The sequence below is a fragment of the Atractosteus spatula genome, chromosome 5 (genome assembly GCF_055471065.1).
Source record: "Atractosteus spatula isolate fAtrSpa1 chromosome 5, fAtrSpa1.hap1, whole genome shotgun sequence".
NCBI lineage: Eukaryota > Metazoa > Chordata > Actinopteri > Semionotiformes > Lepisosteidae > Atractosteus > Atractosteus spatula.
In genome coordinates this window covers 61,350,221-61,373,083 of record NC_142710.1, presented here as the reverse complement: position 1 = coordinate 61,373,083, position 22,863 = coordinate 61,350,221, and the positions used below count along the sequence as shown (strand labels likewise).

The following is a 22,863-nucleotide window of genomic DNA, read 5'->3' as shown; positions in this document are numbered from 1 at the left end:
AAATCTGTGATGACTCAACCATAATTTTGGTTTAATTTTCATTCCTCCTTCATTATTTGTAGTCTTATGACTGACCTTAAATTTATGTTTTGTGAGCCAACCTTAAACTTGGAAACCATCTGCTTTATGCTATGGTAAAAGGCTTCATCTTTACAATAAGAAGTTGGTGCTTGTGGTCTTTCAGTGTTACCTCAAAGGCATTCCTTGGTAGCAATCTGCAGTTTTTTGGTGAGGATGAAATATAGTCTTGTGGAATTTGAGGAAATCATTAAAAATGTCATAGCATGGTACATTGAATGCTGTAAGTACATTATAATGCGCTGTACAGTATGTAGACCAATGGAGCTTTAAGCCTTCTGTTGACGGGAGAGCCACTGTTACATTTTTCTCTCTGGTCAAGGTATGGTCAAGCCCCATTTGCTTGGAAATGAAAATAAAATTAATTGTTTTAAAGTAAAATAATAAATACTGTAATTGTCATAGATTCGATCTCTACACATCTACTGTTCCAGAACTACTCTGTACACAGAAATGCTCTAAAAACCCATTACCTCAGTGTTGGAAGATTTTTCATTCTAGTGTGGAGTCTGTTAGAATGGCATCCTGTCAAAATACATGGCTTAAATGAGACAAACTTTGATTAAAGTCATAAATGATTTTTAATATAGTTTTTAAAATGTGCAATTTAATTAGACATTTTATATTAAAAATTGACCCTCACCCCCTATAATTTTAGAACCCTAGGACAAGCATAGGACAGGTGATAAAAACAAATACACATAAGTTTACATATTAGCGATAAGAACGTAATAAAATAGCCTGTAACACCAAAAACATACATGGCTTTAATAAAAAGCAATGATAAAAATAATAGTGTATTTCTGTGAAGTTTAATAAAATAATGTTTGCTGGTGAGAGTGAGCTACAGTTTCAAGAAACGTGAAAGTGGATTGCACCCAGTTTTATTTTAAAATATAATTGTATAATCATCATTTTTTTCAATTCTGATAAAAAAAAACACATTATGAAATGAGGATGTCAGATGTATTAAATGGTTCACTGGCATGTTTAGAGTTTTATTACAGGTCTTTATTTCACATTATCTCATTGTACGTCCTGTACTGAGGAGGGCAGAAAACACTATCAGACACTTTCTCAATACGTTTTTTCGATCCTTGTTTGTTTTTTGCTGTGTGTTTGGCTTTTAGCCACTGTTGGGTTTGGATCAGGTGAGTGGAATGGTTATTCAGAAGCTTCTAATCTCACTGCATAAAGAAACTCCTTCACAACTTTCCAGCTGACTGGGATAACATTCAACTCCAACATATCCTGTTTCACCCAGAATGTCATACGTTTGATCTAAAAATATGTTTGACCAACAGCTCTAGATTATGTCTACAATCTCCAAAATGTTGTCTTACAGCCTAGACATTTTTAGGGGTTAGAACAGAGCATGCAATCTTAAATTTTCCATCTGAGAAAATAATTTGCATGAATAATTTTGAGCCAAATGAGTGAATGGACCTTTAATGGCAACAGACTGTGGGCATATTACTATACAGTACATGTTGGCAAAGTCTAATCATGTCTTGTTGTTTGGGTGCTTCCTTCCTTATTTAATTTCTGTTACTGATATATGTACTGTATGTACAGTACTGATATAAATTATAGGAAAGGTGCAAATTACATTACTATGATGGCTCCACAATGTTGGAAACAGAACTGTCAATGAAACTTTTAATCACACTTTTCACATAAATTGAGTCAAGGAAAGTGACCGTAGAAAACTCGACAATGTTTGCACTCATCATTGTGGTATAGTTATACCTTGACAGAAGTAATATACATAAAACCCAATTAGACATTTTTTAGAATGTCTAAATTCGTAGATTGGCCACAGCAATTTTATGTATACTTCATACTTCATAGCTGGTTTTGCTTTCATGAACACCCTATGAATGAGTTTCTTATTCTGTCATTATTGTTTCCATTTATAGTAACACTTTGTATTATGATGAGCATTGACATCTTTCTTCTTCGCAGTGAACTATTCTGTTGATTTTTTTTTCATACACTTCTCTCTAATATTGGCACATAGTTCCTTTTGAAGTAAACACCATGTAACTATGTTTAATACAGTAAGTTATTATCTTCACATGTTGAATATTGTGGTATGCCTCTTCTATAGGTGTGTTTTTACATTTATTTTTTCAACACACATTTCTTTATGTTTATCTGGGATTTGTTGATTTTGACTAAACACTTCTGTTATCCTCTTTCATTTGATTTTCACAAATGTCCTTCCGATTTCAGAGTTAAAGTTACATCAGACATTTAATTCCTAAAACTATTTTCTAATTGCGGAATTTCTGCATCATTAAGCATTTGGAGCTTTAATATATAGGTGGTGACCAAATCCATTACTTCTTCGAGCCACGGTATCTTCTTTTAATAAATTAATCAAAACCACTTCTTTGGGGTTGTATTATTATAACTTTTGGACATTGAGCTATCTCTGCTTTCAGGACAATGACAATGAAAGGTTGTATTGAGAGTCAACTATCAGCAGCTGTTATGACCTGTACTACTGCCACTTTACTTTTACTTTCAGTAAAAAAAAAAGCCTACTTAATTTCTTCTTGATAATATTGTGTCATTCACAATTGCTTCAAAAAAAAATCACCAGTGGACCCAGAGCACTACTTGATATCCAGAAAGCAAGACAGGAATGAACCGATTACCATCTGTGTTTCTTAGTTTTTGCTGCAAGTTGTAGTTGTCTGGTAAATCAGTTGAACTTCTTTTGCCTTCTTTAGACTGTACTATCATAACACTAAAAGAACGTGTTACTTAATCTTCTGCGGTTTCAGAACAACACTGGAATAAGACCTGATGCAAGAAAAAGCAGTAGGCGAAATGTTTCTGGTGTCAATAAGATTGTTGTCCATGCGCAGAGTCACAATATTCAAGTCTTCAATGTTCAGAGGGTCACAGATGGCTTCAGGTTCAAAATGCCTGTAGAATTTAAGAAAGATCAAATTTCACAGTTCCATCATTAGAGACAAGACTACAGACCTTGTAATTAAAAAATCTCTTCCTTTTTCTTTGTAATCTATAAAAATTTACTTAATGTAAACGTATTCTTTTGATAACATTTTAGAACGTATTTGGTATTCTTCAAATATTGTTTTTCTGTACCCTGGCCTGGCATGTATGCTGCTTGAGAATCCCATCCACAGTCACATCAGGATTCTTTTATAAATGCCTGAACACAAATAAAGACTTTGTAGCTCTTGCTTGGGCCAAAAAAATGTTTTTGTAAGGCAAAGCTATTTTTTCTGCATATGGAGAGAAAGGTATTCTAAAAATATCTGACTTGTTTTCTTTTGGACCTCATGCAAAGTTGTAAAACTGTCGCTTTTACCTTATTTTGTTGTCGTTCAGCCTTAGAGAAAGCAGCGATCTCATCTCATTTATTCCGGGTGGCACAGCTGTCATCTGATTGTGATCCAAAAACAGTTCTACCAGTGAGTGGTAGGCCCCGAAAAAGGACACTGGGTCAATCCCTTCGTTATCAAGCTTGTTGAAAGAGAGATATAAGTACTCAAGACCAGGCTTCATGTGAGCAAACACATATCCAGGAATTCTCTCAATCTGATTGCCCACCAGAACCAGGTGTATCAGAGATTTTGGTAGGAACGATGGAACATGGTAAAGCTTGTTATGGGACAGGTCTATGGATTCCAGGTTCCTTTTTAGAAAAGAGAAAATGGGACATTAGAGTCTCAGCAGTTAATATACTTTTGATATACTGTAAGGTTGGCTTGTAAAACGTATACGGTAAGTCAAACTGTATAGTAATACTGTTAAAGATCTTGATTTTTGTGTACTATAAATGAAAAAAAAAACAGTCAAAACTTAAAAATCTATCAAATATGAAAGTCTTTAAACTTAAAGAAGACAGTGTATTTCCCAGTGGATAAAGCTCATACTGAGGTTTTTTTAAGTTAAAGCTTGGCAAAATACAGTCTTACAAAAGAATGTAGACATTTAAAGTACTGGATGGAAGAAGCACATTGTATGAATTACCACACCAAAAAATAAAAGAGAGCTCTGCAAAATCTCTGTCACTACAGGGGCCAAATCACATTTACCTCAAAACTCCATTAAAGTTGAAAACTGTGGTTTATATCATGGAACAAGAAAGTGCAGTTCTGTTGGAGTGTTATGAAGAATAAGAAAAAATGTTTTGAAGCCAGAGGTACTTACTCAAGGTTAATCCAGGCAAGACGTGCTATCCTTGACTCGTCTATTTTGTTGTGTCTTAACACAACAATATTAAGGTTTTTGGTGTGATTGAAAGCTGTTTCCGATATTTCTTCAATTAGATTGTTTTCAATGTAAAGTTCCTAAAAAACATTCACATGTTAGAGCCTTTGTTCCAAACAAAAATCCAGTACTCTGTCATATGGTGTATTTTAAAGCACTGTGTGTTGGAAGATTATGAGCAGTGTGGTCAACCATAATTATAACCAAGGCACACTATGGTTTGAGTTGCTTCCCACAGGTAAATTTCATTGCCAATAAAAAACAGCAACAACTCCATTCTTATTTTCTTCAGCATTTTAAATAAATTATAATAATACTTGCTTACACTTATATAGCGCTTTTCTGGACACTCCACTCAAAGCGCTTTACAGGTAATGGGGACTCCCCTCCACCACCACCAATGTGCAGCATCCACCTGGATGATGCGACGGCAGCCATAGTGCACCAGAACGCTCACCACACATCAGCTATCAGCGGGGAGGAGAGCAGAGCAATGAAGCCAATTCATAGATGGGGATAATTAGGAGGCCATGATTGGTAAGGGCCAATGGGAAATTTGGCTAGGACGCCGGGGTTACACCCCTACTCTTTTCGAGAAACGCCCTGGGATTTTTAATGACCACAGAGAGTCAGGACCTCGGTTTTACGTCTCATCCGAAGGACGGCGCCTGTTTACAGTATAGTGTCCCCATCACTATACTGGGGCATTAGGACCCACATGGACCGCAGGGTGAGCACCCCCTGCTGGCCCCACTAACACCTCTTCCAGCAGCAACCTTAGTTTTTCCCAGGAGGTCTCCCATCCAGGTACTGACCGGGCTCACACCTGCTTAGCTTCAGTGGGCTGCTAGTTGTGAGTTGCAGGGTGAAATGGCTGCTGGCCATTTGTAAATGTCTTTGTGTAGGGTCCAGATATAATATCTCTTTTTGAATGGACTCTGGATTGTTATTTTAACCCCCTTTTGCTTTATCTATGATATTTTCTTTAGATCTTTTTTTTTCAGTTTAGTTTCTATTCAGCGACAACTCTGGTTTATTGATAGTCGTTCAGTGGAATCTTTCATCTTCGGCTCGTCACTCAAAAGCTGTGTTATCTTTGGCAAATCTCACCTCTATAGATGCAGGGAGGCCCTGAGGAACTGTACGGAAATGGTTTCTACCAAGCCTCAAGTAAGAGAGTCGTTTTAGAGGTTTGAAGGCCAAGGGACTGACATTTCCTTCACTAAGCATATTTCCTTCCAGCTCCAAGGTGATCAAGTTGCTTAGATCTGTCAGAAAATGAATGTTTATTCTATTAGCAGGAAAGTAAAGAAGCATTTAATGAAGGGGGCCCTTGATTTACAAGTAACGACATAGTCTCATATAAAGTATGTACTTTATTTAAAAGTCTAAATCCTTTAATTATAAATACATTATTCATCTGCTGTCCACGTTTTAAGAATTTTTATATTGATTGTTGTAATTCCTAATTAGCAGCTGAAATTCTTTTTTTATAGAATGTTATTGCTTTATCTTTACAATGTTATAGCTCTACTGAATAATTCAGTTATGCAATGACCGTGTTTCTTTGGAAATTACCTTGAAGACTGTCTTCATCCATACTTTGAAGGTTATTCTCATTGATTTTGAACTCTTCCAAAGTGGACGGAAGATCAGAGGGGATTTGATCAAGAAGGTTTCCATCCATGTTGAGCCGCTTTAAATTTTTTAGGTTCTTTTTAAAAAAAACAATATAGAAAAAAACATTTTATTAAAAAATACTGTTAAATAAAGCAGGTCCACAGTCATATATGAAACAGATTTTTTGTGTCATAGTAACTGGTAACCTTAGTGCTTTGATTTCATGTTTGACCAGCTCCATTTCTCATGGTTTTCATTTTAAATTCTGTTATTAATCACCCATCTTCTTAAGTCTCAGTCATTTACCAATTGAAAATACCTGTGAACCCTGCAGAGGCCCTGCCTTCAAAAGCTGGATTTGTTCATCCTTGTTGTAGATATGGAAACATTTAGAGGACATAAAAGAGAGTTCATAATATGCTCTCAAAAACACAAAACTTATCTTTTTTTTAAGCTGAGTCTATAGGATAATTCATAAAATGTGTCTTCACAACACAAGAGAATTCTCTGTTTCATTTTAAAATGTGGTCTATCAAGAAATGAACTGAAAATAAAAGCTGAACATTTTTTAAATAGTATTGATATTTTAGTTGAATGATTCTCATGAAATTTATTTTGTTGGGTTTTTTTTTTACATTTCCACAGGTTTCGGGCTTACACGTTTGAAAGAATTACATTGTTCTCAAGTTTAAAACAGAAAGACGTTTTGTAAAAATGCACAAGTTTTGTTGCATAACTTAATTCCAGACAGATTCTGAATGCCGATCAAAACAAAAGGACTCACCACGCCTCGACTCCAGAGTTTTCAAAGAAAGGATTATGTCTGAAAATATCTGGCAAAATCATGTCACACTCATGTGAATGCCTTCTGTTTAATATAGTCTTCTTAACTTCCATTTGAAGTTTTCCTTATTTTAAGAGAGCACACACATGCAGTTTCTGGAAATTTGACCAAGTAATAAGTAACTTCTAAATTTGAGCTTCGTTATTTTGTGCTATTCTGTTCTTTCAGATACTTGTCAACTCAGTCCAATTAAATTAATTTTACGAAATTCATTTTCAAATGAATGGGTTGTGACATAAAATGGTAGGAGCCAAGAAGTAAAATACGGAATGTGACAAACGCATCAGTGTGGTCTTCAGACAAGTTCGAAAAAAGATTACTCTTTATTTATGAGGAACATAAAAGCAATTTTGGAGTAAAATTTCAAACATAGAAGAGCAGGACTGCTGAGAGTTGGCTTGGCCCATTCTTAGTTTTTTCTCCATTGCCAACCCTTCTATAGAAAAAAAACAATATTTCTTTTATTTAAATAGACTGCTCTTGCCTCTCAAAAACTTTTGCAAAGAGATAAGAATACAACTTAAAGGTAGGTTTAGATCCCTCCCTTATTTTAGGATACAACAACAAACCCCAAATGTGCAACTCCTGTTCATGCAGTTAAAATAATATATATTCTTACAACAAAAGGGTTTACGGGAAAAAATATATTAGTATAGATGTATAATAATATGTTATGCAGCTATTGAAAAACAAGTTCCAGTTGGTTGCTGCGTCAACATGTGGAGGCTGCAAAGGAATATTAGATAACAATACTGCTGAAACTGATTGAGCCACTTTTACAGTTAAATTCAGACTAAATCACTTCATTTGGAAACAGTAGTGTGTAACATTTATTTAGAGTAGTTTAAAAAATCATTTCTGGCACTTTCTTGCAGGCTTGCAGGCTTTCTTGATCTAGTTAAAAAAAAAAATTTCGTGGAAGTGTGCATGTTTTCTATTAACTCACTGCTATTAATGGCTATTACTATTAAGACGTTTTTTTGTACCTAATAAGTCAACATGTACAGAAGCAGACAGTACCCTGCATTCCTTACTTTAAAAGCTTGGGGATGAATGCCAGCAGTTGTGATTTTGTTTTTGCTAAGATCAATCCATTCCAAGTTGGGAATTCCATTAAATGCCTCTGCTGGAATCGTAGTGATAGCATTCCCTGCAGACAAAAGATAAGACCCATTCAAGCTAGTTATTCAGAAGGTAAAGTAATGCCATACGGTAGAATACAGTAGATTATGAAAATTAAGATTACAATGTTTTTATAATTATTGTATGACAAAAACTCAAGCTGGCGATGTTTTCTTGTTACTCCACATTTGTATTGTGCTGATGTGGACCCTTCATATGTTCAGTGATATGCAGATTTGAAATCTGCAGAACAAACATTTTTAACCGATTAAGTATATCTGTAAAAAATTAAGAGGTCTTGGCCCACTGCCATTCTAGAAAACGACAGCACAAGCCCATGTGCTTCTCTGACTCTGGACTCCAGCCCTTTGACTCTTGCAGGCAGTGGTTATTTCTGATACATGTTCCCCTCCCATGGAGTCCCACACCAGTCAGAGGGCTGGAGGTTGCAGTCATCGAGGTACCAGTAATGTGGTTTGTGCTGCAAGCCATTTGGCAGTGCTCTGGCATGGACATGGGTATTTTCTTATTAAGATCCTCCGAAACCGAGCTTCAAAATTATAAGACGTTCAAAAAGCATAGATTACAGAAGCTGTAATTTACAAGTAAAAATATTTAAACTTTATATAATGGCTGGATGTCCTCTGCACTCTGTTACATAAGACATACTGCAATTTAAAAAAAAGGTTTGGTATTGATTTAAAGAGGATGTAATGCCCTAACAATGTATAAAGTCATGACTGCTCAGTTTCATTATGAGTTTGTATTTAGCTGACAACAAAGCTGTTTTGTCACTGTCACTGTTCTGTCCTGTCTTCTCACCCACTGGTTAACCTGATTGTTTCTTAATATTCTTCAAGAGATCTGGACTGTATAACTTTATTCTTACATATGTATAAATACTGTAGTGGTTATACTTACGTAAAGATTATAGACTCAGACCGTGTTTGTTTCTTAGTAAAATTGAACACACCAGCTCAAAAGTGCACAACACCATATAGACAGTTCCTCATGGGGATTACTCCTAGCCTTCTCTGTCACAGATGTGTCCTGACTCACTGACACTTACTTACCTACAGTATATACTGGGGATATCTATGGTATACTCTGTGATCTAACTGTTGTGACCACACCAGTGAGCCCCAGACTGCTCTGTGATGTTAACTGATCACTGCTAGCTTTAAAGTTGGACATCTTTTGTGGGCAGGTCATACTGCAGCCAAAGAAATCAATGTTGAAAGGCAGGGTAGAGATTGAGCCCTCAAAATCTCACATGATTGCATTCACTTGTAGATATTATTCTTGCAGAGAGGTGAACTGCGAAGTTACATTGTAGAGTATCAAGAAGTGCCTCAGCTTGTGCAGAGACCTTTTTGCTTTAAAAACTGATTTTTGTTTCTTTCTTACATTTGTTTCTTGCTGATCTTCTTGTGAGATCCACTGTTCACTCATTGTGTCGAACTGCGATCCTGGTATTATTGTTGTGTAATTACAATCTTTTCATTTTGCTCAAAACAAAATTGAGACAAAAGAAAACTTAAAATCTGTTTAGTGGTTGTTCTGTTTACTCGCTTTTGTCCTTGTGATTTAAGACACTAAATTGAAGAGTGACAATATGTAAAATGTAATTTAGGACATGGGACCTAGAATTTTCGCAGGTGGGAGAGGGCGGTTTGGGGAAAAATGCTTAACACTAGACCAACAACCATTCTGTAATGTGAATGTGGAACTGTACTTAGGAATAAAATATGTTTTATGAATTCTGTCCTGCGGTCAGGATGCATTTAACTGCCTGATTTTCTCAATTAAAATACATTGGTAACACACTTATTATGACTACTGTAGTTATGCATACTTTTCCATGGAAATTATGTGCACAGTAAAATGTTTCCAGTCCAAACACCTTCGTTGTATAAAGAAGCATTACAGGGTAGTGTTAAACTCATGTACTTTCCGTTGGATTCGCTCTCAGTGGTAGACGTGATGGGACTTTTTATATAGGATTACAGTCAAAAGACATGCTAGACCTTTCAATGGCGACATACAGTAACTGCATGTTTCTTTCATAAACTGATTTTTAGATCTTTCAGCTTAGGGGCATGTTTGAAGAGAAGTACATCGATGTCAGTGCTAAGGAATAAATAACGGGTGGAAATATATTTATGATATACAGTACGCTTCCTAGTATCTTATGTATTTATATGTATTTTCCTACTTCTTATTATCACTGTCATTGCTTCCTTTAATTTTTTCAAGACGTTATTTTCCATTTGGATTTCTGTACTTTGGATATATCTTTATGACTACTTTTTCTTTTAGCTTAAAATTTAAAAAAACGAATCCTCTGTCTTATACATGTTTGGGGGATTATTGAATGCTTATACTGTGCAGATTAATGAAAGATCAGAATATTAATAAGCTTGACTTTTCAGAAATAATGCTGTAAACCCTGTGTGCAGGGTTTTGAATTTTAGGTAAGAAATTGTGCATTGTTCATAGTGATTACAAGAACGTTTCAAGGGAATGTAGTGAATCATTCGGTGTTTTCATGCATTTCTAAGAGAAAGGGTTTCTATGTTGCCTTACCTTCGAGATTCAGGCTCTTGAGGCCCCTGACAGACAGGGGTGGTATGCCAGTGAGCTTGGCGTTGTTGCAGCTCAGTGTTACGTCAGAGATCATGCAGCCCACTGGCAGAGTACTGTAAGGGGGGATGTTCTCTGGGGCTGGAGGTCGAAGGGGTGGGACGCCCTCCGGCTTAGGAACGCGGGGCAGCATTCTGAAGACGTCGCCTCTTAAATCGTCTTCGTCTTCCTCCTCTTCCTCTCGGGAGTCCTCCCTGTCTTCTTCCAGCTCCCTCCAATCTTCCTCGATCCTCCTCCTCCTCTCCTCCTCCTGCCTCCTCTCCTCCTGAAGCCTCCGATACCTTTCCCTCTCCTCCTCCTGCTCTTGCCTCCGCCTGTCCTCTTCCTCCTGCCGCCGCTGCTGCTCTTCCTCCACCCTCTCTCTGCGCCTCTCCCCCTCCTCCTCTTCCACCTTCTCCCGCAGCTCCTCTTCCTCGCGGCGGCGCTCCTCGAAGAGCTGCCGCTGCCTCTCCTCCTCCAGCTTCTTCTGCTTCCTCCTCTTCTTCCGCTCCTCGTCCTTCTTGCGCAGCCGCTCCTCCTCCTCCCGTCGCTCCTCTTCCTCCTCCTTCAGCTGCTCCTCATCCTCCTCCTTGCGCCGCTCCTCGATGTCGGCGTGGGCGTGAGGCGGCCCTGGCCCCAGTTCGCTGGGGTCATTGGGTTCTGAGGAATCGCCAGAAAGTTCAGGGGTGTCAGGGACTGTGGCAGCGTTCAACACATAATGTTAGGGTGACCGTGATGGAGAATGAGGTGTGAGAGGATGAGATGGAACACATGGGGACCAAGGGAGAGACAAAGACAATGAGAGAGGTGGCCCATACAGTGAGAGACAAAAACCAGACAGTAGCAGTGTTCCGTTTAAGCAAACGAGGGCTTTAGATTGGGAAACAGTTGTTCAACGATTCCCACTATTTGTTATCCAAGATGATACATGGATAATAAAAAAAAAATCCCAAACGACTTGTGTTTGGAAATTTCTGCAAAATTCTGAAGACGTCAGCTTACTTTTACTTTTTTTTTACTTTTGAGTTCAGCCAATTGTAACCCCGATTAGTTCTTCATAACAGTGCCTTAAAGGAAACAGTGCTTTGGTTGAAACTGAGTTAAATACACACCTTTACCACAGGAAAACAACAAGAGGTTAATGTGCAGATAAATGAGTTAGTTTGATGATGCTCTCAAGGGTGGGATTGTATTCAAATCTTCCCTAAACATTAGCAGATAGTATTACTAAATTATATATTGTATACCTTTTCAATTTTCTTTTCTATCTATATTATATTATTTGTACAGTACTGATAGAGCAGTACTGATCTTAAATTACAGCTTTAGGAACATGATGCTATGGTTTTGAAGAAAGGGCTGCAGTCAGCACCATCATTGATGGACTATCAATTCCACTGCTTCTTATATAGATATCCTTTGGTTCTTAAAAAATAATCTGTTAGTGCTGTTTTAGCTGTGTAGCACTAATGGAAGCTTGAGCATAGCTGTTGTCTACGGATTCACACACAATGAATCTAAAATGGGGAATTAAGCAATAATTTTCTAAGGGTTTTTGGTGCTTTGGACCAAAGCACCTATTTGTGTGCCTTGCCTTTCCTAGACTTTACAAAATAAAATCTTTTTAACTATCTTTAACTTTCTGTTATTGGGACTTCCTTCTAAAAAATGGGAAATAAGGGTGTCTGTTAGACAGATAATCAGTTTTTCAAAAAATTAAATTGGTAAATGGAAAAATGTGCTTATTTAAAATGCTTTTTCCCCCCAAAATGTTAAGACAATACTTAAAACGTTCTGTGTAATGGTCTTATTATTATCTTATTATAATCCTGCAGATGCTATTTGCTTGATACCAGTTTCGCAGCTTATACAGACTATATGAGCCGATTAACCGAAACTGAAGCAAATGAAACTAAAATCTTGGGTTGAATGAGAGTCTTTGGTAATCTGAGATGTCAGATAGTGTTAGTAGGGCAATGTTATTAAATATCCCGGCGTGCTATACACCCACTTTCCAAAGATAGACTGTTTAGTTGTAATGGGCGTGCTGTATGCTTCTAGGGTAGAATCATGGTTGTCAAAACCACTAGCAGGAGTGAACCTCTTTCTGATGATGGATGGGTGGATGAAGGGTTAGCGAATTAGGGACTCAGTAAATGAATGAGTGCGAGAAGCATGCGATGCAGGTATTTTCTGTGAATCGCAGTCAGAATTGAAAAGCTTGAAACACTAACTCCCTGTTTTGAATTTTCTGGAGGACTACAATGTAGATTTGACAGCTTACCATTACAAGATAGTAATAACATGTGGTTTTAGGAAACCCCAGCAAGGAACTGGAGCTCAAACCCGACGGCTGCAGCCAAAATCAGCTGAAGTCTTCCTTAAGTCGCAACCACTACTAGGTCTCAAAAACTGGTCCTTTTTTTTAATCTGAAGCTAACACTAGAATAGGGTCTTTAAGCCAGCCAGAACAATAAGCAGAAGCTGTATGGAGCAGGATGTGGTATTAAGAGGTGTATCTTTGCAGTTTTCCACATGTTGCAGATGATGTAACCTGTGCAGCGGGTCTTGTGTTTGATTTATGGGGAATATCCTTGTATCGTATGAAGAAATCGGATTTTTATTTTTAAATAAATCACAGGTTTGCATGAGATCTACTTTTGGATATAGGAGAGGAAAGTAATGACAAGTACAGAGAATCTTTTATAGTTTGTGCTTTGAAAATGTCGCAGCCAGGTCATTTTACAAGCCTGTGGTAAACGTAACCTAGAGGAAAACAGTGGGATACTACAGTGTCCCATTATTCTTGATCCATTAGCAGAAGATTGATGCTTATCTTCATGGTGTTTTCTCTATAGGTAGATTTACATGTGAAAAAACAGGAGAATGTGGAAGTAGATATTTTCATTGAAGCAGATATTTTTAGTCTTAAGCATAAAGCATGCTCCAGGAACATGAAAAACATATTTATGTTTGATGTTCCCAAAAGCTTAATATATCATGCCTTACTAAGGGTGTTTTTAATTTCACATACACATTTTTTATATTAAGATCTGGGTGAAAACAATTCTTGTTTTATGCTGTAATGAGATGTAACATTGTTTATCAGGCAGTGTAAGTGCTTTTACTTTAGAAATGCTTTCACCCAGGAGAGAATCTTGTCTAGATCAAGAGCTGAAAATCTTTGATTCAGGTCCTGATGGTACAGTATAAGAATGCATTCTCTTACAGGCTAATAAGGCTGTACAGTATATGGATTAACCAAAGATGGGTCAAGTCAATTACTTCTCAAAATTAAAAATTCCTTTTGTACCAGGAAAATTTGAATTTAATTTGAATTGTGATCTCTAAGGATTAAACTCGGCAAGGTTAGCAAGGTATTGCGCGTTAAACTTTAACAGTGTCAGGCATCTGTAACATAGACTTTATAACATTCTCTGGTGGTGATGTAGTCTTCTCTTAAGTATTTTTTACCACAGCCATTAAAAATTATTAAACTATGAGGTCCAGACTACAAGATATCACAGATGATGAGGAAACCAGAAACTTCATCTACTCCTATTTCTGTCAAACACTTCTGCTAAACAGTCTGCGACTGACTTATTGCTAGAGATAGTGGGAAAAGGCTTTCCGAATTTTTCCAGTTTCTGTTTTTTCCTGTCTGCAGTGGATGAAAGTCTGTCTGAACTGCTCAGCAGTGGGGGGTGAAGGCGGTGAGGGCAGATACCAATGTCAGTGCAGACAGGGCAGCATTCTCCTGTGGGCTTCACAGTGATGGGGCAGGAGAGGGGCGTGCACTTCACTTCATCACAGGCAATGTTCCCATTTGAACACATGCAGGTGATGCAGGGCTTGGGAGACCAGACGGCATTTTCAAACATGGTGATGCCATGGTACGTGCATTGTCCTTTCTTTCCTGTGGAAAACCAGACAGAACGTGTTACTTGTCAAAGCAGGAATGAGTACAGGCTGAAGGACGGCCAATGCACAGATACACGGTCTTGACAGAATTATATCAGGCAAGGGACTGGAAAGAAACATGCAGCTTTAAGTAAAATAGGATGGAAATGGAAATATAAAACTGTCATCTGATAATTAGGTTACTTAGCAGAAAATAAGAAGCCCAGAGTTTCCCTAGTTTGTAATAATCATGAATTTTTATTCATGAACATTTCAAGCATCCATCCATTCATTTACTAACTGCTTCTTCCAATTCAGTGTCACGGTGGAGCTGGAGCAACAGCAAGTAACAGGCGCAAGGCAGGGTACACCCTGGACAGACCCCCAGTCCATCACGGAACACATACAGACACGAACACACTAGGGCCAGTTTCCCCAGAAGCCTGTGTAACCTACCAGTATGTTTTGGGACTGTGGGAGGAAACCCATGTGAACTCGGGGCGAACATACATCACGCAGATAGCACCCCAAGCCTGGACTTGAGCCCAGGGCCCAGCACTATGATGCAGCAATGCTCACCACTGTACCACCATGCTGCTCCATCTTTAAAGCATTTATCGAAAGATTCTTACTTTCGAATAATTTGGTTTACCTTAAATACATTGCTTTAGTATAGCATTATGTAATATTCTTGAAATCACAGGTTTAGATCTTAAATACACACAAATATACTTAATTGGAAGGATAAAGTATATTCTTTGGAATTATTCAGCAAATAGTTTTCCTTAAAAGTTATTCAATTGTAGTGAATCTTCAATTAACAGCTATTACCAATTTGAGTAGATAGCACTTACATAGTTACTTAAAACATCAGCTGCAGTATGTGTATTTACAGTGAGCTTTAGATACAAACTCCTTGAGTAATTTCTACATTCTTGTTGATCTCCTTAATGTTGGAGGTGTGTGCTTTAATAGCACATGGGCTCAATGATTATTCAGACTGTAGAGTATCTGTTACCTAACAGAATACAACGTCTGAACTATTAGTGAGATTTAAGCTTGGAGTGAAACCAAGGAATACCAGGCGCCCCTCTTCAATTCTTATTTTTAGCGATCTGCCCACTAGTACTGTATATCAAAAGCACTGTTTGGATTTAACTTCTCCCTGCAATTTACTAATGTAACTACTATGCATAGTAGTAACCAAGTAGTAGGAATCAAGATATTTCTTTCAGTAGTTTTTTTGTCCTGTTTTTTTCATATAAAACTAATAACATTTACACAGTAATGTTTTTAACTGTGATCTGTCAGTAAAACATTTGATTTGTACATAACGTTTTATTTTTTATCCTACTGGCCAAGACTATTGCTGAAAAGCAAGGGAGGTGTTGATTAACTGAAGGAAAAGTTTGTATTTAGCTCCCCGTCTGCCTCCACACATGGTTGTAATAATAGTGGTAAACAGCAGAAACAAATCCCACAAAAGATGGCTTAATGATTATGGCACTCATAAAGCAACCTTTAACTAACTATACAATGTGCTGGCCATGAACAAGCACAGAGTCAGCTGAATTCTGCAGCAGTTCTCTGCGCTTTTGCGTGAAAAACTCTTTTGCCTTTTCTGGTTTGTCTTTAACCTTCCTTTTATAAGACCAGCATTTTCCATAACTCTACAACAAATAGATTAAATTATGTTTCAGGAAACCAAAAGAATTTATATGAAAGTATTCTGAAACATATCTTGTTACACAACCAAAGTAGCTTTGCAGCAGTTCGTCTTGTACCGCTTGTTATAAAATAAAATGTTTCTGTATCAGGAAAGTTGACTAACTTCCTAAATTCCACTTAAGATGTGGTGCCAGTTCTTATGTAATGTTACTTTGTCAGCGGAGAAGAAGCTTTAGCGGCTGAATTGTGGCTGTTTGCAAACATGGTGTCTGTGGTAGGTGTGCTAGCCTGTGCTGCTTACCACAAATCCAACATGGTAAAAGCTTATAGACTAACTACCTCTTCCCTCATCGGATACTGATTTATATATTTCTCTTATCTGCAAGAATGAATCCTTTGACACATCTTCCACATTAAAATGTTACCCCACAGTTTTGAGCTTTGAGTATTTCCTTTTACTTTATTACTGTCACCATTGCATGTCTCTCTGCTGAAAAACTTTGTTGAAATTATAGTTGAAGAATGTGACTTGAGAAATGTAATCACATTAAACGTGTCTGGAGATAGATTTTTCACTTGATCACGGTGTAGGATGTAGGATGAGCTAAGGCATAAAGGGTGAGAAATGTTTACTTTTAGGTTACTTTTTGTAATACATTTTTTCAGTAATGACAGTTTCATGAGAAAGCTTAGATCTTAGTGTGTGGCCTCATGATGTAGTGAAAGAATGTTACATTTCTCTAATGAAGACTAGTTCATTGTTGTCCTAGGGGAAAATAATTGAAAAGATTTCTTGGCAAAAATCTCAGATTTCTATAATGTCATACCTGTTGTACTTTTAGCATATTTGGTACATATACACATTTTCTTTCAGTAAATATGAACAAGAATATAACAGAAATGAAGTAAATTAACCACATGTATATGTAATAAATACAAAGGTTTTGCACATATCAAATGCATTTACTAACCTGGTAAGATGTTGTAGTTTGACTCAAATTCATCAACACTCTTGTAAGACTGAATGAATATTGGTGAGCTGTCATCTGCATTGGTCACAGGAACATTTCCCAGCCGGACAGGCGCATCAGAGGTCTTTTGCCTTAGCTGCTTGTTCCTGCCTTGTCGTTGGCCTCCTCTCCTCTTTTTTTCTTTCCTCAGAGGGCTGCCTGCTTCCTGAGCAAGACTGAGGCTCAGGATGAAGAGCAGCATCAGTGTAAGGATTGTCTTAGGCTGCATATCGGGGGTGATGTTACGTAGAGCCTGCAAACTCTAGAAAGACCGAGGAGAAAAAGGGTTTTCTTCTGTGCAAAATCCTAGATATACTCCTGTCTTAATGCGCAGTTACTACAAAACGTTCCTTAATAACAAGTCTCAGAAATTAAATAGCAAGGTAAAGTGTTGCCACCATGTCTCTACATTGATCTTAATCCCCTACAGGCTTGTAATAGAGTTTGACAGCTCACTGCATTATCTTAAAATGCTTCCTTTGTCTGTATAACAAAATTTATTTTAAAGACACCACATTCTTTAAAGTAATTATTTGTTTTGGCTCACAGTATTCTCTCATTGTACCATTTTGTCTCTGCTGTATTAGGAAAGAGAAGAAGTATAAGTACTCACTTGGTTTTGTTTTATACTGTGTGATGATTCTGCAACTTGAAAGGGGCTTGTTCATGGTGCCAGTAAGAACTAAATAAAGCTACACTGATCATTTAAGTTTATTCCATGGTTCACCATCAGAGTGCATCCCTTTTCATGTGACTTACATGGTAACTGGAAGGCACTCGTGTCTAAAAATAGTTCTAAAACAGTGATTGTTTCACTGTTCAAATGTTTTTTTTAATAAAAAAATGACTGTAAAACATTGAGGACTGCAATGATACAGATAGCACTGATAAATATAAAGTCATACACGGTATATACATCTTAGAATCATCACCATTTAGATTAGGGTAAGAGTTAAAACCAACTGTTGCAATCAGGAACGAATATTAATTAGCTCTCCATCCAATCGCTACACATTTCTGCAGGAGATGGAACAGTCTTATGAATTCTCATTCCACCTTTTTGCACGTATAAAGTCAAAGTCAGCACCCACACTAACTTGCTTACCCTTCTTTCATTCTGCTTATTTGTGTGTGATTAGTCACACCAGATACAGTTTAGTTCACTCTGTCTGGTGTGTGTTATCTGAAGCACTTGAACACCCCAGTTCCACTTGCTTTGGTGTACCCACATGTACGTACTTTTATAGAAATCCAAGAGTTTCAGCAGTTGCAGAAGAAACTTAATATGTTTTTAAGATGCCGGCATTTTTAATACATCCAGCTAGCTTTACACCTCATCCTCTTTATAGCTGAAGTGTTTTTGTCTTTTTGCAGTGAAGAGTGAATGCATGAAAACTGACCAAATAAAAATGAAATTGGCAATCTTCTTTAAAAAGTAATTTGAAGCTGTTTCTCTGTCTTAATGTCCACTGCACATTTCCAGTCATACTTCAGAATACTTGCCTGAACAATGAATGACCCTGATCATAGTCCCCAGTAACACTACATTTCAACCCTGGGATTTCTAAAAAACGGCATGAAAACTGCTTTCACGCTATTACGGCTCATGCATTCCTTTTACAAAGGTTTGTCATAAATACAGGGTAGGTGAGACTGTGAGCAACCTAAATAACCAGTAATGCTTAGTTTGGGATTTTATTATATTGTGTGAACAAGAGAGTTTGAATGGATATCCCTGTCTGCCCATATTCATACTGTTTATTGAATTCCTACAGAGTTAATTATAATATTAAGCTATTGTAAGAGAAATGACAACATATGTATCAGGCCTTTTTACAGTGATATAACCCCCTTGAGCATTAAAGGCGTTCCAGCTCCCCTCGGTACCTCACTAATCTTTTGTCTGCGAGTTTTACACTGGGAAGGCGAGGATTCAAGGCTTGGGAGTATGCCGAGTGCACAGATTGGTTCCCCACCATACGTACAACAACATAATATCCCATCCATTATGGAGCAGGCTGTGTCAGTTTTAGAACATAAGAAAAGCTACAATTGAGAGGAGGCCATCTAGACTGTCCTGTAGTTACTAGTTAATGGATCAGAGGATCTCATCCAGAGGTCTCCTGAAAGAAACCTTGTTTTCTAGGGCATTGTCTGCAAACAGCATGGCTGGGCAGCTTGTTCCAAACTCCCACAACACTGCGAGTAAAGAAGTGCCTCCTTTTTCTGATTTTTAAACATGCTTCCACCATGTGCTGGCTTGTGTCACATTGTTCATTGTGAAGGGATCTGCTGAGTTGACTCTGTGAAAGCTTTTGAGGTCTTTGAATGCTTATATCAGGTCCCCTCATTGTCTTTCCTTATCAAGTCTGAAAAGGTTCAGTTCCTTTGGTCTGTCAGTGTAATAAGTTCCCCTAAGGCCCAGAATGTATCTAATTACACTTCTCTGAACAGATTCAAGACCAACAATATCTTTTCTATAATGTTGTGACCAAAATTGTACACAGTATTCTAAATGCGGTCTTATTGATGCATTATTTCAATTATACAATTTTAACTAAATATCCTAGCATTTTTCCTTATTAATTGCTTCTATGTGTTGTCTAGAATATGTAAATGATGTGTCAACATAAAAATCTTTTTCATAGGTAGCCACAAGGAACTTAACTATTCCTACTTTCTATTTAAAATGTATGGTTTTACTACAGTACCTGCGTGCAATACCCTGCACTTGTTTTCATTATACTGTACATTGTCTGTCAGGTGCTGCATTTGCACAGTCATGAGTTTTACCAAAATGCTTTTAAATTTTATTTGTTGCTTCTACAGTGTTAGCTAATCCTCCTAGTATGGTATCACCGGCAAACTTGACTAGTTTACTGACTCTCTGCTGAGTCTAGGTCATTGATATAAATTAAGAACACAAGTGGTCCTAATACACATTCCTGCAGTACTCCACTTAATACATCACCCTGCTTATGGTGAACAGAAACATGGTGCATGTTTTTCTTCTCCCTGATATAAAGCAAAATGTCTCATAACTTGGTAACTCATGTAATATTAAAAGTATTTGTATTTTTTCTTTTACTGGAGTTATTAATAAAGTTAGCCATGTTTTGATGTGAAGAAAAGGTTCCCCTAAATGATTTTTCTACTATATAGAACATTACTTACCTAGTTTACTTATTCAGTTTGTGGTACATGTGATGAAAGGTTTTATGGGTGACAGGGGAAGATGTTTCATACTGATCTTCTCCCTTTATGATACATTAAGTAACAAAGTATAATGGCCGAAATTAGCCTTGCCTGTAATTTTCAGTTCTTTTTTGTGCTGTGTTTGTCCCTGAGATGTAATTATGGTGATTAATTTACTCCATCCCTAGAATATTTTTTCAGCCCTTTCAGCTACTTTGTTACTATTTGTGTAGTAAAGGCGCTGTGAAGAACAGAACGGTGACTTATTTAAAAGCACTTGCATCTTGACAGTTCTTACCATTTCTATTTCTCTTTGGTTTGCCCTTTCTCTGATTATTATGTCATTCCCTTTTGGTCTTCTTTAGTTACTTACAGTTTCTTCAATGTTTGTGCTCGAAAAATGTGTCAAACCTGACACCTATCATGTGCACTGTAATTATCTTGACCATATAAATGATTTTACCCCCAACTTTCTGTCCTCTTTGAAACCCCTTTGTGCATTGGAGAATAAAGATCAAAATAACTCAGAAAGCTCTAAATGGCCTAATTACAATATTGCTAATTATAAGCTTTAACAGAAGAAAATCTATACATGGAAACGCCTTTTTCATTTCTCAGAACCGTGAATTGTTTCTCTGTGGTCTCAGCCAAAGCAAGCATTTTCTGCTATGTGCCAAAACTTGTAGTTTATCTAATGCAGTTCCTACAGTCACACATTAAATGTTTGTGGAACTTGATCTCTCTCTCACACACACACAAACACACCCCCACCATAAAAAGACATGCAGAATGTTAGCAATATAGTTTAAACAGCAAATAATCCCAAATTACCTTGAAATGCAATCTAATTGTTGAAGCAGCTTGGTGCCTTGAAATGCTTCCACAAGTACAGTAGTACAGTATCACTCTGACATGTTTATCTTTGAGAGCAGCGAGAAGGGACGTTCAGACAAGTTAGATGACTCCTCACTGATGTCTACGGAATACTCCTGGGCCTGGGGGGGGTATGAACCTTGCAGTTGACAAAAAATCAGCTCAGGGACCGCAACCAAGAAAACTGAGAAAAGCACACACTCTAAAAGGAAAGGGGAAAAAAAAAAGAAAGGCAAGAATTTCAATTCAGCTGGTCCTTAGGATGACAAGGTTCAAGTGGAAAAATGTAATGGAAAAAAGATCATACTGACAAAGGAGTGAAAACAGTTCCTACAGTATGTGACCTGAGAAACATTAGACTTTGTTGGCTTTTCCTTTCTCCACGAGTGTTTTTTGGGGGGTGGAGAGATGAAATCCAGGTGTGCTGAATCTGTCGCCCCCCCCGCCCCCCCCCCCCCCATCGTTCCTCCTCATGGGACTAAATCTGTCAAAACAAAAGCCTCACGAACAGAGAATCAGACTTCACCAGTAACAGTGCACTGCGGGCTTGTTTACCAAATCCAAAAACCGATTCAGTTTCTGCAAAAAAAAAAGAGCTGTTACACAGCCTTTATATTCTATAAAGTGCCTCATTCTGTTTGGTTATCTTTTTTTCATATACAAAGAACTTAATGTGACCACACTTTAGTAAATGCAGATGGAAAAAACAGCACATAAAGCAAAATTTCACGAAAAGGATAATTATACCCTGAAATGTGACACCGACGTACAGCTTCTTTTGCAGCCGGATCAAAGTTAAGCAAATGAAAATTAAGGATTTTTGTTACGAGAAAAAAAAGGACAGAGTACGTTACCAGAGGTTCGCAGTCAGTTTGTAAGGCCAAATGTTTCTTTTCTCCCCGAGCTTCCTGGGATTGCCAGCCGCTTGAAAAAAGCGCACGTCTGCTCTGCTTCAGTGGTGATAAATGTGTAAAGCAGATGGGACTGCAGTCTATGAGCACAGGCTTTCCCGTACAAAACTTTGAAGTTTCTGCGCAAAACCCAGCACAATCTTAGGAGGTCAACTGTGGGATAATGTTGTGGGATATATAAGAATGTGCAGTTTGTGATTTTCTGTGCCATAATTACAAGGCAGCACATGTGCTGGGTGCAGCAACCAGCTTAAGAAGTGCCACCTTTAGTCTTCTTAACAGGCTGAAGGGCATGAATTTGAAACTCCAGATTTTGAGAAAGGACCAGGGAGTTTAACAGCAAAGTATTTTTGTCCTTGGGACGTACTACTGTAGTTCTATAGGACGGGAGATCATATGTGGAACACATTGCTTAAAAACACAGAGCTCAATTATGCCTGTAGGCTACTCGAGCATTATCAAAGCCCTGCCTACTCTCTAATTTTAGTGGGAGGGTACAGTATTGTTTTCAGTGAACATTTAGATACTGCATAGTTTTGTGGTGCAAAGAAATCAAGTAGCCTGATGTTTTCCAGCCATCTGACTAATTAACAAATGTCCTTGAGCACTCCTGCATGTTGTTTTCATAAACACAAACACTAATTATAAACATGAGAGATCACTGAAGGGCCATTGGTGTGATTCACTTTTCAACTTGTACCATTTCACATCATCAATGTTCACAGCCTTCAAGGAAAAAAATAAACCAAAGCAAGCCAGATCAAATTTG

At 37.6% G+C, this 22,863-nt stretch overlaps 2 protein-coding genes across 3 annotated transcripts in view; one reads left to right on the top strand and one right to left on the bottom strand.

Annotated features, from left to right (window-relative positions):
* cenpp (centromere protein P) overlaps positions 1-22,863 on the top strand; it is a 108,375-nt gene that overhangs the window by 65,089 nt on the left and 20,423 nt on the right. The gene's annotated exons all lie outside the window — the stretch shown is intronic.
* ecm2 (extracellular matrix protein 2, female organ and adipocyte specific) lies at positions 641-22,208 on the bottom strand. 2 transcript variants are annotated; one of them, XM_088917308.1, is made up of 11 exons: positions 22,038-22,208; positions 21,142-21,385; positions 17,077-17,377; positions 14,265-14,453; positions 10,502-11,233; positions 7,828-7,943; positions 5,908-6,043; positions 5,440-5,597; positions 4,270-4,409; positions 3,425-3,751; positions 641-3,015 (listed from the first exon to the last, which is right to left on the bottom strand). In XM_088917308.1, the coding sequence occupies exons 3-11, from the start codon at positions 17,342-17,344 to the stop codon at positions 2,847-2,849; spliced, it is 2,235 nt and encodes a 744-aa protein (XP_088773434.1). In that variant the 5' UTR covers positions 17,345-17,377; positions 21,142-21,385; positions 22,038-22,208; the 3' UTR covers positions 641-2,846. The 2 variants fall into 2 exon arrangements, with proteins under 2 accessions (XP_088773434.1, XP_088773435.1); XM_088917309.1 differs by having other exon boundaries at positions 10,502-11,197.